Source organism: Bufo gargarizans, chromosome 4, assembly GCF_014858855.1.
Source record: "Bufo gargarizans isolate SCDJY-AF-19 chromosome 4, ASM1485885v1, whole genome shotgun sequence".
Lineage (NCBI taxonomy): Eukaryota > Metazoa > Chordata > Amphibia > Anura > Bufonidae > Bufo > Bufo gargarizans.
Window position 1 is genome coordinate 287,806,647 of NC_058083.1, and position 16,436 is coordinate 287,823,082.

Here is a 16,436-nt window from a genome sequence, read left to right on the forward strand (position 1 = left end):
AGCCTTAATTTCATGTAATATTCAAATTTTCTGATATTGTGAATTTGGGGTTTTCATAAGATGCAAGCCATAATCATCCAAACAAATAAAGGCTTGAACTATCTCACTTTGCATGTAATGAGTCTATCTCATATTAGTTTTACCTTTTAAGTTGCATTACTGAAATAAACTTTAGCACTATATTCTAATTTTTTGAATTTCACCTGTATATGGGGAAACCCAGCAGCAAATGTTCAGTCCCCCTGCAGTGCCACCACAAGAGAACTGGTGCCCACTGCAATTAATGAGCTATCCATGTAAACACAAATGTCCTGCAGATAGATGCCCTGGCTAATTCAAGTATTATTATTTTTTAAATATTGATTACTTGTCCTCAGGATAGGTCATCAATATCTGATTGGCGGGGTTCTTACACACGCTACTTCCTCTTCATTACACTGCCTGTCATCTTGAAAGCAGGTGTAAATTACAAGTACTCGCTTCATCACTTAATGTAGTGAGTACTTGTACTACACCACTGCTGCAAGGGAGACAACGCGCACTATAATGAAGAGTAAGCAGTACTTGCATAGGGCGCCACCTCCTCTTCAAAACCGCTGATTGGCAGCGGTGTCAAGTGTTGGACCCCTCCGATCTGATATTGATTACCTATACTGAGGACAGGTCATCAATATAAACCCCTGCACAACTCCTTTATGGAAGCCATTGTGGATTAGAAATGAATACAAAACATTTTACTTTTTTTCTCATTTTTATTTAGAAAATACCAATAATACTGAAAAAGCGTCAAAAGATATTTACCAGTTTGAACTTCTGTAATACAAACCCCTCCATACAATTGTTTTCCAAAACCAACTACTTTTTCATTTAACATTCACATCGTTATCAAGTTTGAAACTGTAAACCGCGGGTGTTTTTCAGCAGCAGCGAACGACTAGTGAATCACTAGGTCAGTTAAGCCAACTGCATCCTTCTACCCTGACTGCTGTCAGAGCACAGCAGCGTGATTCCCAAGTGTGCACCCCACAACCAAGAGGTATTCCACATTCCCTGTAGTCACAGAATATTGAACAGACTTTTAAAGCGTGAAGAGAAATATGTATATACACACACACACTTTAAAGGAAGACAAAATTTCAAATGTAATATCTCACAGCTTTTTGTACAGCAATATACGCAGCCAGTGATCTAGCTGTAAATCTGCAAGTTATGGTTGGAGATTTGAGAATTGCTGTATGTGGCGAGAAGACATGCACAAGTGTATGGGAATGCACACTATGTTATAACAAGGCTCAGGTTGTAGCAGTATCCATATGCGTTTATTTAGCTTAATGGGAACGTCCGCATCTTGTCACCAGGAGAGCAGCACCACTGTAGTCCTTAGTGGGAAACTGAGCACGTTTCCCAGTCCATCCGCAATACTTCCAAAGAGTCCATCACTGCAAAAACACACAGGTCTGGAACCCAGCAGTGTTGTGTGTGTGTTCACGAGTTGCAGGTTTGCAAGGCGACATGTCTTTCACAACATTCAACTGTCAGCCCACTGGAAACCAACTAGCTGAAATGATGGGAATTATGGCACAATGGACTTCTGAAAAAGGTAGCTACCAAAAAAGGCAAGGGAAGTCGGCAGTCCAGACAGATTTCCCTGTGGAACATTCACTGTGGGTCATTGAAGACAGAGAAGTCAGGTCATATACCAAGTGATTGCTCTCAGAGCATAAAGGAGTTCAGCTTGCATCCTTGCTTCCATAAGAAGCAAATTAACATGGACCTGGTGAAACAAGGCAAAACTGTTAGGTTTACAGCGACAACATAAAACATCCACTGCAGCATAGAGCAAGATAAGTATCAAGCAACAAAACATACACATTAAATATTCTCAATGTGTATACATCTATGAGTCGTGTTTTCCCCAGCATAAACCTGCCCCTGCCACATACAATGTAAGTGATAATTCAGAAGTATTCTGCTTTAACTATTTAAGAGCCAGAAAGCAGAGTTGTGCATAATATTAGGCCATTCCAATGTTAGGCTACATTTAAATCATGTTTTAGGTTAGGTCAAAATGCAGGGAAAGCTCCCAGTGCATATGCTGGACACCTCTATTGGTCCTTGTAGCCTCATCAGCATGAATCTCCTGCCTTTTTTTTGTTAAAGAAAATGCAGTAGACTGCAATATCCTATAGAGTAGGTCACCACAAAAAAAGAAAAAAACTGCACACTATACATTTTTTCAAACATTGTGGCCAATGGCAATATCTGTTCGAGGTTTACGTCAGTGAACATTCCCAACACATGACTGATGTAAGCCTCGGCCCTAATAGACTGTACGATTTTCAGATGAATCAGGAAACTCGTTTTCTATAACTAGCCCGTATAATCAAGCAGCCCATGTTGGTCACAGATGGGAATCTTTCATCCGGATCAAAGATGCCCAATTATCGGTAGCACATCTCCTCGTGTAATCATGGATGTGCTGCCGAAAATCAATAGAACTGAATACAGGAGGAACGACTGCGGTAGCAATCCCATATTCAGTTTGCATCGGCCCGTGTAATCAGGCCAGTGCAAACGAGTACTGATGGATGTGTTTTGACCCATTGGCGCTCGAAAATCTGGCAGTTTAAAACAGCCTTTAGATGTGATGTGAATAGAGCCTTATATGAAGCTCAAACCAATCATTAACGTGGACCGCCTTGCCATAGTGGCCACTACAGCAAGCTTGATCTAGAACTTAGCATAACACACTACCCTACTGTAAAAATAATACATTTCTGTTTTACAAAGCTGTAAAGTGTCCAATATAAGAAAGAGCAGCAATGTTCTTCTCAGTCGCCTGGCCTTCACCATGGCTCACCTTTTCAGAATGCTTGAACTGCCTCCAGAAGCTGTCATACATTCTTTTAGTTGTCTTCTCTGGACTGCACACCACATTTTTTATGTAAACTTTAAAGCTGCGGTCCAGTAACTGGTTTATTTCTCCATAGTCATAATCATCATACCTGTAAATAAAAATAATAAATTAAATATCAGGATGACCGCATAATGAGACAAACATCAAATCACATAATTATCAAAATAGAGGCAATTCAGCTTCTGCTTCAATCATACACATCAGGATGGGCATTTCAAGCTGCATCATTAAAAGGGGTTGTGCCACTAATAACACTTGTGGATAGGGGCCTAAGGCCCCTTTCACATGGGTGAGTTTTCCACGCGGGTGCAATGCGTGAGGTGAACGCATTGCATCCGGACCCATTCATTTCTATGGGGCTGTGCACATGAGCAGTGATTTTCATGCATCACTTGTGCATTGTGTGAAAATCGCAGCAAGCTCTATTTTGTGCATTTTTCACGCAACGCAGGCCCCATAGAAGTGAATGGGACTGGGTGAAAATCGCAAGCAAGTGCGGATGCGATTTTCATGCACGGTTGCTAGGAGACAGACAATCGGGATGGAGACCCGATTATTATTTTCCCTTATAACATGGTTAAGGGAAAACAGCATTCTGAATACAGAATGCATAGTACAATAGGGCTGGAGGGGGTTAAAATAAAAATAATTTAACTCACCTTCATGCAGCCCGGCTTCTCTTCTGTCTTTTCTTCAGGACCTGGGTAAAGGACCTGTGATGACGTCACTGCGCTAATCACATGGTCCGTCACATGATCTTTTACCATGGTGATGGATCATGTGACGGGCCATGCGATGAGCGCAGTGACGTCATCACAGGTCCTTTACCCAGGTCCTGAAGAAAGACAGAAGAGAAGCCGGGCTGCGCGAACAAGTGGATTAAGGGGAGTTAAATTATTCATTATTATTTTTTTTAACCCCTCCAGCCCAATTGTACTATGCATTCTGTATTAAGAATGCTATTATTTTCCCTTATAACCATGTTATAAGGGAAAAATAATACAATCTACAGAACACCTAACCCAAACCTGAACTTCTCTTAAGAAGTTCGGGTACCAAACATGCCGATTTTTCAGGCGCGTGCAAAAAAACGCATTACAATGTTTAGCACTCGAGCAGAAAAAAAAAAAAAAAAAGCGCGCATTTTCCCCCACAACACACCAGCATCATATCCGGACAAAAAATAAAAAAAAATAGTGAGCAGGAAGCACAGGCGTACTACTGCTCCCTTAAGTCCGGCGGCACTTCTAGACCCCTGTTCTCGTGATAGCTGGGGGCTCCGACAATCGGGCCAACCATGATCAAACACATCTCTTATCTGGATGAGAGAAGTGTTTTTAATGGCACAACCCCTTTATTACTAAAACTGGCTTTAGTACAAAACTGAATCCTAAAATATGGTCTCTACATTTTCTTCATTCTTGCCTGTGACTCAACTACTACGAGCCACAAGAAGGATATACCAGAAAAATCTCTCACCTTATTCCAAACATACAATGCACATAGTTCCATATGGCCCGCCGCAGTGTTGAGGTATCTACATCATTGTGCATTGCCATGGTGTTATAAGTAAGGTTATATGCAATGTGAAACTTCTCATCTAGTAGCTGCCCCACATCTGGATAAAGCCGATTAACTAAGGAGTAGCCATGGTCTTCCCAGCTGAAATCCTGCAAATAAAAGTCATGGTTTAATTATAATGCAGCACTTATACTAGGCTAGGACCCAAAAAGACATGCGTTTCCCCCCCACTGCTTATATTGGTGGCGTATATGCTTCCAAATACGCAGATTTGCCACAGATTTCCCTCTATGCTCTGCAAAGGGCGAAAAATGTGATGGAAATATGTACCATAAATTGACATGCTGGGGATCTAAAGTCTGCATTAGAAGTCAATAAACCTGGCAGATCAGATTTCTTAAGATCTCAAAGACTTTGCTGGAACTGTAGAATGCTGTATATGTCCCTTCTCAATGTACCCCGAGACTATTTTTTTCTCATGTATTAATTCTGGTGTTTCACACAGCAGTCTTAGTAAAATGCCAGCTGGAGGAAGATCTGCCCAATTTATTCAGTGGCGCATGCCTCTTAGTACATTTGTTGCATCTTCCGCTGTCCGCGAGCCAGAACTGAGCTGGTGTAATGCGTGCCTTTTTTCTGACACACGTTAAAAAAGTCAGGCCCTTAGCCAGCCTCTTCCCAAGTATTTTGGAAAAAGCCAAAAAGTCATTTTCCCCCGCAAACATTTGTGACTTTTCTACACCAGAAAACTGGCGTAGAGCCATGGTAAATGACCCCCAGTATGTTTATTGTTAGGCTACATTCACACGACCGTATTTTTGGCTCCACATCCATTCTACAATTTTGCGGAACGGGTGCGAACCCGTTCATTTCAATGCAAAAGAGATAGAGCATGTCCTATCCTTGTCCACAATTGCGGAAAAGAATAGGCATTTCTATCATAGGGCCGGCTACATTCACACGGCAGATATCCACGTTTTGCGGACCGCAAAACACATATGGTCGTGTTACTGTAGCTTTAAGGAAATAAAGCAGTTCATGACAGATCTCATTAATGTCTATGTATTTGTCACCACGTTTTGTTTTTCATCGCCATTCAGGTGAATGGTTAGTATACACACACTGACTGTCACTTATGTGTCGTCGTATAGATTTACCAAACAGAATTCCGTATCAAAAAACATGCATATAGGGTACATCCAATATATAATCGATAGATGGCCCTTTCTAAAGGATACACCCCTCTAGGGTGGTTATATAGAGGACTTACCTGTACTCGGAATGTGGGAACATGCATCCCGCGGCGAGAGAAGTCTTTGTAGCCATAACTTGTGTCTTCAAAATGTTTCGAGACCTCTTTAACTGGAGGGGGATCTTCATCTTCTACAGAGAATGACAGACAATCATCTAATGGGCCAAGGTTATACTGTTGAGGGTTTTTATCATTTTAGTCATTTAGGGCATGTCCTGTGGATGTCTGACAGACGCAGGACCCACCTCTGGAACTCGCCACAGTCTTTGAACAGGAGTTACCCGACCCCATCCTGGGCATCTAGTTGTCACATGAGTGACCAGAGAGGTGTTCAGAAATACAACAACAGTTGAGCTCACGGTTCTATGCTGTTACCACAACGAACCCTCATTCACTTCTATCTGCATTATGAAAGCAGCATAGCACAACGGGTATCCGAAATCCCAACCACATCTCTATTCACTTATGCAGCAGCTGGGGACCTCATTGTAAAGACAGGTGCCGAGTCCCAGAGGTGAAACCTGCATCAGACATTTATAGCATATTCTGTGGATATGCCAGAAGTCTAAGAGGAAAACACCCTTTTAACTTGCCCGTGTTGTGATAATACATAGGACACACTGTCACATAAACGTCCAGTGTGCCCATCTTTCAGGCATTGCCCTACCTGTAGCAAAAGTGAGCATGCTCTCAGTCTTCTCCTTTTCAAAGCGTGTAGCCATTTCTTCCTGACTCGCTTCTTCTTCATCTCTACATTCTTGAAGCTGTTTCATTTTCTCCATAAGAACTTCAACTTCACAAGAAGAATCAGAGCTCTATAGAGAAGAAATAGGAAACCCGTTCATCTAAATTCATCAAGTTTACATTAAATATGCAACTATATATATTGTTTTTCCAGAAACTGCCTCCAGTCTTTTATACAGGACTTATCTTGAGAGTGGGCACATCTATGTATCCTAGCCAAAGGACTATAGGTGACATCATTAAGGTTTCCAAAATGCATTGGCTCTTGATACTGAGGAACCTTTTCTAGTGCCAATAGACAACATGGGCGCTACAGAGACACTAATATACAGAAACACTCATGTTACCCAGGGCAAAGCTACCAAAGGTTGGAAAATCTTGACTGGTTGCCATAAAGAACAGCAAGTTGTAATTTTTTTCGTGATGGGGCATATAAACTATATTGGCCTAGACCGGTGGCTAGAAACAATGCACAAACTCTGACATGTCCAACTAGCCAACTTACCAAGCTTCCTGCTCTCTGGCGACTCTCATTCCCTCCATGGTTGCCATTTCTTATATCACAAATGCAGTAGTTACTGACAGATGGGGGACGGAAAGTGTGCCCACCATTACTATGGATTTCAGGACTTATGCCACAGCCAAATGTGAAGGAGGCCAATGAGTGGTAGTGAGCAAGAAGAACGACTGCGTGGATCAGCTCTGCCAAAGACCAGCTATGCTCTCCAGTTTTGAGCAGTTGCTGCAAACACACAAAAATATATAAATACATGTGTCACTCTACACCAATAGATGGTGTAAAACTGGTTGGAAGCCTTGTAGCCAACAGTGCCAGCCTGATACAAAGGAGCCTACAAGTATGTACCTCAATGTGTTCTTTTGTGATCAGCCAAGGTCTGTGTGCCAGCAGCTTGTTCAGCTCTCCTAGATTACGGAGCTTCAGTGGAGCATTTTCAAGACCATTCAACCACTTCTGGTCTCCTCCACTCTGAATAAAGTCATTGACGTGAAGATTAACAAGATAAGAACACTGATGCCTGGCCGCGGCCTGGAAGACAGAGCGACAGACACATTGCTGTCAGTACATGCTTTTAAACAACCCTGTGTCCTGGAATTCATACACGCTCAGGATTGTAGAGGGTATGACTATGGAGTCTGGACATTGGCACATCTGATGAGGACTTACCATAATCCCTATGTAGTGCTGATAACAAGTAGGTAGAGGGCCGTCCATCTGCAACAGGTAATGCTGCGTTTTCAGAAAGCTTTCTAAATACTGTGGGTGGAAAACCATCACCAGGGTGATATTATCCAGGCGACCCATATCTGCAAAAGCATCAGCAAACACTGTGTGCATATTTGCATCCTCCATCCCAGCTTGTAGAATCTGTAGATGTCAAAACGGTATAAGGTTGGACTGTTTGCTTAAACCAGACTGCAGAGACCACCATCCATAACAATGCCCAATACATCAGAGGAGGCCTCCTACAAGTCTTCTCAGATCAATACATACAGGTTTCTACTTGTCTGAATGATACTTATTACAAGATGAGAAAAAACAAAAACAAAAAAACACCAACCTCTTCCTCGGGGATGTATCTGCTAGGCCCTTGACCTACAGGGCGAGGGATTCGGATACCCAATTCCTGGAAGAAACAAGCCAAGTATTATTTCCTTGATGAGACTTTAATTGACCATTTCATAGAGGTCCATTCACCGATCACTGCCAAACTCATTGAACGGACAATGGCGGACCTACGGAAATGGGATATTCCTTATGATGGAGCAGAAAAAGGAATATGCCAGCACATTTACCGTGGTCTAACGAGTTAAAATATTGTCCAGATATGTTTACCATGACTGTCATAATGACCAATAATGGATAAAAATACTTAACTTCAGGAGCCAACTTGACTTTTTAGTGGCCATAAAGGTAAGTATGAGGGACCCTGCGATGTCACATCATTGTAGTTATACAGTGGCCGTCTGCTCCGTCATACAGGTGTAGTACGGGGGAATCTAATACCGGGTCTTCCCCGCACACTCGGAGGAGCAGGCAGTGCCTCCCCTGTAAACATTCCTTTGTTTCCCAGCAGGTAGCCGCTGCTTACTGCAGAGGCAATGCATCACTGAGGCTCCTCATACCTTAGCGGCACCATGACATCAGTCAGCGCCAATTTATGTCACCCATTCAAGTATTTGTCCCTTGTGCTCTTACATGGGACTGCAGGCAAACCTCCTCTACACTGGTTACACCACCTGCGCACAATCTTCCATACAGGAGAGTTACCAAAGTACAAGGTCGGGCATGTTTATTTACAATGGGAACCTATGATGCTGCATGCCAAGATACCAGTTCATGCCAGTGCAAGTTCTCGTCCTAAGACCAATGCCCCTGATGAACCCCTCCCCCCCCCCCCCCCCTCCCTCTCCAGACTTGCCCCTACATGTCTCAGCAGGCAGAAGTAGCGGACTCCATGTAGCCAGCCTGTATAGATCAGAGGACTAGTGCAAACACTGCGACATCTGACGACCGCCTCATCCAAGGGGAATGAATGGCCGGCGCCTGGCTATCAATGAGGCGCAGAGATTAGGCAGATGGCCGCGACGATCCCGGGGACGATGTGCGCATTCCTAGAAAGCGACGTCTGCACGGCACCCTACATGCGGAATCGCACACTGCTAGAAGTCGGTCCGGTAGCGCAGCACAGCGGGCATCATCTCCTGGACGGGCGCTCACCTTGACTTTGTTGTCGCACACTCCGCTGCAGTGACTGCAGATGATTTCTGGAACTGGTGCAGCCGCCCGCGGTGACAACCTCATCGTTATTATGGTGGCACACATACGCACTGTCAAAGGACGGAGCTTGCACAGGTATTCCACTGCGCAGAGAACAATGTCAGCGCCGTATCTATTGTTATCACGTGTACAGCAGAGCTGAGCCTCTCACACCCCTCTCTGCAGCGCAGACAGCGAACACTGCCTTGTACTCAGCTTCATAAACAAGTCCTGGCGGGGCGGGACGAAGCGTCCAGGCACGCCCCCATGGGACGCTTGACCAATGCGAATGCACCTAGCGTTAAAGGTTCAGCCAATCAGGAGGGCTCGGAGACACTGATGAAATGAGGCGGGCGTCTCGGCCAGCCTGATGTAATGTGGGCGGGAATCCAGGCTGTGAAAAACAAGATGCTCTGAAAAACACCAGGCTCTGCAAACAGTTTTTTTTTTCTTTTTGTCTTAACTCGTTGAGGGCTGAAAGAGCCGTGGGCTTGTACCACACACTTGTACCCCGGTGTGCTGGCGACCGTGCCCTCCTCCAGGCACATACACTGGGATGAAAAGCAACTCTTGTCTGTAATGGGAAAAATAAAACCTCACACCCATACAAATAAAATTAAAAAGTACCGACACTCACTGCCAACCGACGCTACAAACACTGCGTTATTCCTAATCCAGTGGCCTCAGCAGAACATATTAATATTCTGGGTCTGGGGTAGCACATAAGGCGCAGTGACCCTGCCTTGTTTTACACAATGGGTAGTGTTTTCTGTCACATTTATATTTCTGTTTTTACCACATAGGAGTCAGTTCCACACACCACCACAGTCTTTACAGTTAGGGCTCATTCATTCACACTGCAGTGAAAAAAAAATACACAGCCATATTGCATCCATTTTCTGGCCGTCGATCTGTTTTTAATGGCCGTTAAAAATGAGTCATTGGCTATTTTTGTTTTAAATCCAAACTCCTGAAGTGCCCTCAGTATATATTATGGATTATGGCCCCCTACAGTGTCCTCAGTATTATAAATGGCCCCCATAGTGCCACCAGTATTATAAATGGCCTCTTATAGAGCCCCCAGTAGCATATATGCTCCTATAGAATACATATATATATATATATATATATATATATATATATATAAAAATATAATGGACCCCACCCTTGGTAGTGCTGGCGATAAAAAAACAAAAAACACTTGTACACGTGGGGACACTCGCACTTCACTGGAGGTGACACGATCTGAGGCCCCCCCAGCGTGATCATGTGACAGATCTGAAAAGCTCAGTACGGCATATGAATGTGCAATCCGTGTCTTTTTTTTCTACAGATTGGTATATTTGCATTCCGTCCCCTCAATTTTATTTTTTTGCTTTCTCTCCTGGTGTCAGCACTCCTCCCATTCAACCCAGGTGTTTTTAATAAGGAGACTGCCTAAGGCCTCCTGCACAAGGAACGCGTGCTGTCCGTTGCCGTATTTGCAGATCCGCAATACACGGGCGGTGTTCCGTGGGCATTCCGCATCACGGATGCAGACCCATTCACTTCAATGGGTCCGCAAATCTGGAGATGCGGAATGGTGCGGAACAGAACCTAGAGTGCTTCCGTGGGGTTTCGTCCCGTACTTCTGTTCCGCAAAAAGATAGGACATGTCCTATCTTGTTGCGGAACGGGCGGATCGCGGACCCATTAAAGTGAATGGGTCCGCAATACACTGCGGCTGCCCCACGGTCAGTGTTCATGCATTGCGGCCCGCAGCACAGCCAAGGGCCCACACGTTCGTGTGCAAGAGGCCTAAGGGTTAGGCCTCATGCACACGGCCGTTGCCTGGCCATGGCCGTATCACTGATGCGGACCCATTCATTTGAATGGGTCTGCAATCCGGAGCTGCGGTGCGGAACGGAGGCACGGAACCCCACGGAACATGTTCTATTTTTTTGTTGTGCGGACAATCACTGACCCATCCAAGTTTAATGGGTCTCTATCCATCCCGGCCGCCGCACGGATGTTGCCTGTGCATTGGGGACCGCAAATTACATCTGTTGCCCCACAAAAAAATAGACAAGAATAGGAATTTCTATAATTGCAGAACACACAAGGGTGGCATCTGTGTTTTCCGGATCCGCAATTTGCGGACCGCAAAACACAGCATGGTCGTGTGCATGTAGCCTAGTGTGGAAGTTCTTCTTTTTATTACTACCTGGTGAACATTTACAGAAAAAAAAGGCTCAAGCAGCAAGATACAGCGATTCAAAGGACACCGTCCTTTATGTCTGAAGAAGAGGTTTAAAACTCGAAACCCAGCAATTTTTGGAATAAAGATAAAGTTCTCAAGGGATACTTTGTATCCGATGCTTGATGATAAAGTTAATTTCGACATATCAACTCCAGCTTCTCCTTCACTATCCTAAGGATAGCTTATCAATATTAGAATCTCAGAAAACACCTTTAACAGCTTCATTACCATACAATTTCGTTTTTCACTCCCTGCCTTTCTGGAGCCATAACCTTTTTATTTTTCTATTCTCATAGCTGTATGAGGGCTTGTTTTTTGTGGGATAAGTTGTACTTTCTAATGTCACTGTTTAATATTACATATGATACAGTAAAAGCTGGAAAAAAATCCAAAGGGGAGTTGAAAAAAAATGCAATTCCAACACAGTTTTCTGGGTTTCATTTTTATGCCATTCTGTGTTCCATAAAACTGACCTGTGACCTTCATTCTATGGGTCAGTATGATTATAGCAATACCACCTTTTTTATTTTATTTTTTTCTCGTGTTTTAATACTTATATATTTTTTTTTTTTTATGTTTTTTTATTTGCATTGCCATATTCTGATCCTCATAACTTTTTTATAGTTGCATCCAAGGAGTTGTATGAGGCAGCTATGGCACCCCCTCTGCTCAGGCCCTCATCTTTAAAGACCCTACAGCCGATGTATATAGTCGTACAGAGGTAGGGAAGTGGTTAATATTTGACTCCTGGACATTTAAAAAGCTACAGGATAACACACAGCCACTACCAAAAGAATGGAGCCACAGTATGGTAAACAATGCTCCCAAGAGTCAGACCTCCACCAGTCTCATACCAGTGGACCATCCTGAGGATAGACAATCCATTTCTGGTTCTGGATAACCTCTTCAAGTCCATCTTGGAGACAATGACAAGATGACCTCAGGGCTTTGACCAGGAATGGCATCATTAGATCAATATAGTTCATCAAGAAGCAAATATAACCCTACACTGTCTGCAGCATAACTGGTTTGTAGACTGTATCACAAATTAATCAATCCTGAGTCACTTTTCACTGTGCAAACATCTTGTCAACTGCTGGTTACATATTTCCTTGTCTGAACATGACCCATACACCAAGTAAATAATGAAGACATCAAATGCACTCTGGATTGGTCAAACCTTACCACCCCATAACAGCTGACTTCCTGTTCTTCACACCTCTATGCATTTTCCAGAGTGTCATTTCTCTGCGTGACTTTTATGTGCTGGCCTCAATTATATATATGAAACAGAAAACATCTGAAGGAATTGGTTATTCGACTGCATTTTTCAGTATGGCTGTAAATATAGCAAAAGTACAGTGGCTAAAAATGACAAAATAACAGGTAAAGATGAAACTGTAAAGTACATTGTATTCCTCTAAAGTCATAACTAGTAAAACAACTTGCAGATTTTTTTTTTTATACCAGTCTCTTGGTTCTGTGCTTTGCTTCTTCTGAGTATGTCTGTAGTTTCAGAATACGCTGAAAACTATGGGGGTCATTTATTAAACAGAAATATGCCTATGTATTTATAATATGTATTTCTGGTGCAGTTTGCGGTGCAAATGTACTTTGCGGCGCAATCTGCGACTTTTCCCCACTCACGCCAGGTCTAAAAAAGTGGGCATGGCATGAGCCGGTGCCTCTACATTACTTCAGCGGATCCAACACAGGGCCTTATTAAGACCAGTGTCTAAAACGCTATATCCCTGACATATCTATTTTAACATCTCCACATCTACAGCACATGCACCATTGTAGGCTTCACTGAAAGGAATTTTGGTGAAAACTGCGCAAGAGTAGTAGCTCTGCAGACTAGCTCTCCCCCATGTACAACACGTTATTGGGGATATTTGGCTTTCGGGTAAAATTTATGGAAGTTCACACTATAGTGATAATATATAAAGAAAGTAGGGCATTTAAGTAGAAGCATGCAATAGTGATTTCCTCATCTCAAACAATTTATTGAAACAAAAGCCAACAACAGAGGTGGGTATACCCCCACAAATGTCAATGTCTCAATAACTTGTCATGTGGCCTTGAGCATCAATTACAGCTTGACAACGTCGTCTCAGGCTGTTCACAAGTCGACTTACTGTCTACTGAGGCATGGCATTCCACTCTTCTTGAAGGGTGGCCCTCAGGTCAGTGAGGTTCTGGGGTATAGAGTTACGAGCCTCTACACGGCAACTTAACTGATCCCATAGGTTTTCAATGGGATTCAGGTCTGGAGAAAGTGCAGGCCACTCCATTTAAGGTACCCCAGTCTTTAGCAGCTGTTCCCTAATGATGTGACCTTAATAAGCTGGCGCATTGTCATCCATGAAGATTATAGTAGGCCTGTGTTGTTCATGCAGAGGCACAATGACTGGATTAATTATGTTATTCAAGTAGTATGGGCTTGTCACTGTATTATTTACAAAGTGTAGGCAGTTCTGTATTGACTAGACATACTGTAACCCTACCACCACCAAAGGCTCATCTGGTGACAGCAGTGGCTGATGCATAGCACTCTCCTTGACATCTCCAACATCATTGGCGGCCATCATTTCTTCTCAGTGTGAATTGACTTTCATCAGTGAACAGCTTGAGGCCCACTGGTCCCTCATCCAGCGTAGATGCTCCCTGGCCCATGCAAGATGTTGACACCTGTTTATGTACCCTTGCAGGTAGTCTAGAATGCAGACCACGCTGATGTAAACAGTAAGGAATGGTCTGATGTGACAATTGGCTGCCTCTCACCTCCCTTAAATGTGCTTAGAGTTGTTTGGCATTCATCGTCCAGTTCTGTAGGCTGTTGTTCACAATGAAACAGTCATCAGTGTGGGATGTGGCCAAAGAATGTCCACTTCTATACCTTTTCTGTGACTCTTCTAGTCTTTCTGTATCTCTGTTGCAACCAGCTGATGACACTCATCTGAGAACATCCTGCTTGAAGCCTCGCAATGGAGAGGTACTGTTGATCAATTGTTAGGTGCCGTCTTGGTCTCATGATGTTAAAATGTGAACAGCATGATGAGGAGTATTTAAATACCAATTATAATTGAACCAGGAAATTTATTGGGAGATTCATGGATCAAACACCTGTTGTGAATTTTGCTGTTAAGCTCGTTAGAGAACAGCAAGTTGTGCAAAAAGTACTGAAACATTGAACAGTTGGACGTGCGCATTGAGAAATTTAGAGAATGCCACATTAAGTTCACCTGTAAAAGTTAGAGTGCATTTTAGGTTCATTCTGAAATTTCACCCACAAGCCAAATATCCCTAACTTTTTGTGAGTAGTGTATATCCTTTGAGCATAAAACACTCTGGGTGGACACAGTCTCAGGCTCCAGCCTGGGGAGCCCCATTAAACTAGCAGTATAAGGGAAAAACTGCAGTACCATGTCCAATATGCAGTTGAAAGCATGGCTATTTTTTTTCTGTTTCTGTTTCTCAAGCAAACGTAGCTTGTCTGGTGAATAAAACCATGATGTTTGAACTGCGTATTGTTGTACAGTAAATGGTACATACTCAAAATGGGCTAAAGTCAGCAGTGGGTTACCACAAGGATCTTTATTAGGCCATATTCTCTTTAAAGGGGTTGTCTGAGTGTTTAATACTGATGCCTTATACTCAAGTCTGGCCACTATAAACTGTGCATCTTTGGATTGGGCATATTCCTATCTTCTGGATAGGTTATCAGTATTTGATTATTGGGGGTCTGACTCCCAGCAGCCCTGCCGAATAGCTGTGTGAAGAGGCTGCTCTGGTGAGTGCCGTGGCCTTCTCACAACTTATCAAGCACTGTTCTGTATGAGGCTTCATGCACACGGCTATAGTTTCGGTCCGTATCCATTCAACATTTTTTGCAGATCAGATGTGGACCCACTCATTTCAATAGGGCCGGCAAAAAAAAAAATAGAACATGTCCTATTCTGGTCTGTTTTGTTGGCAAGAATAGGCAGTGCTAACAGAGGACAGGACATACCGATCTGTAATTTACAGACCGCAAAAACAACTACGGCCATGTGCAGGAGCCCTAACAGACTGTTTGGTATTACAGATTAGCGCCATTCACTTGAATGGGACTGAGCTGCACCTAGGCCATGTAACTGATAAATGTGATCTCACTGGCCTAGGAAGTGTCTCTTCAAGCAGCTGATCAGCAGGGGTACCGAGAGTCGGACACCCACCAGATACTGAGGATGGGTCATCAGTATTAAACATTCAGAAAACCTCAATTATTTTGTGGATGGGATTGAAATGAAAGTGTCAGGTTTTGCAGATAACAGGATATGTAAAACCCAGCTTGATTGTCAAATATTACAGAAAGACCTAGATAAGCTGGCAGCATGGTGACATGGCAGATTTATTGTTGATAATGTAAAGCAATGTACATAGTCAACAGTAATTGTATGGCTGAATACCAGGGCGGATTGGCCATAGACGTTACAGGGAAATTTTCGGTGGGCCGATGTCCCTGGGGGGCGCCTGGCTGGCCAGTGGAAGTTTTTGGGTATGTATTTTGTGCTGCTGGCAGTATTTTGTGATGTACTGTGGTATTTGGCTCTGTTGGGGTGGTATAATGTGCCACAATATGGTATTGCTGGCCCTGCCTTCCATCAATTTGGACCTAACTACAAAACGGGGCCACTTTTAGTATTTTTTCCAGGGCCACTTTAAATTCCTAGTCCACCCCTGGCTGAATATACATTAAATAGAATAAAACTGGGAAATATAGAAAATGTGCTGTATTCTATAGGGGAGTGAGAGATAGCCGGAAGCGGCAAGCCGTGTTTACAGCTGTACAAAGTTGTCAACCAGCCATATTGTGCTTGTTGGAAACACACTTAACCAAAGATTCTCAGAGGCTGCTACATAAACCATGGATTTCACACTCCTACCATTCCACGTTCTCTACTCATGCTGGGGGGGGTCAGTCTTTTGGTGCACAGGGCCG

The 16,436-nt window shown here is 43.4% G+C and overlaps 1 protein-coding gene across 2 annotated transcripts; it reads right to left on the reverse strand.

Moving 5' to 3' along the window:
- Positions 1-732: 732 nt before the first annotated feature.
- On the reverse strand, positions 733-9,419 carry SESN1 (sestrin 1). 2 transcript variants are annotated; one of them, XM_044290150.1, is made up of 10 exons: positions 9,175-9,419; positions 8,015-8,080; positions 7,621-7,821; positions 7,300-7,482; positions 6,940-7,176; positions 6,358-6,505; positions 5,709-5,818; positions 4,397-4,587; positions 2,861-3,005; positions 733-1,774 (listed from the first exon to the last, which is right to left on the reverse strand). In XM_044290150.1, exons 1-10 carry the CDS (start codon positions 9,277-9,279, stop codon positions 1,688-1,690), a joined length of 1,473 nt encoding a protein of 490 aa, XP_044146085.1. In that variant the 5' UTR covers positions 9,280-9,419; the 3' UTR covers positions 733-1,687. The 2 variants fall into 2 exon arrangements, with proteins under 2 accessions (XP_044146085.1, XP_044146084.1); XM_044290149.1 differs by having other exon boundaries at positions 5,709-5,821; positions 9,175-9,417.
- Between the last annotated feature and the right edge of the window lie 7,017 nt (positions 9,420-16,436).

Bases quoted from the DNA above. Each gene is read 5' to 3' on its own strand.
- SESN1 (XM_044290149.1), bottom strand. From the start codon at position 9,279: ATGTGTGCCACCATAATAACGATGAGGTTGTCACCGCGGGCGGCTGCA. The intron at 4,588-5,708 runs GTAAGTCCTCTA...TTTTATTTGCAG, and splicing joins TTCCCACATTCCGAGTACAG to GATTTCAGCTGGGAAGACCA. The intron at 3,006-4,396 runs GTGAGAGATTTT...TTTTATTTACAG, and splicing joins CATTGTATGTTTGGAATAAG to GTATGATGATTATGACTATG.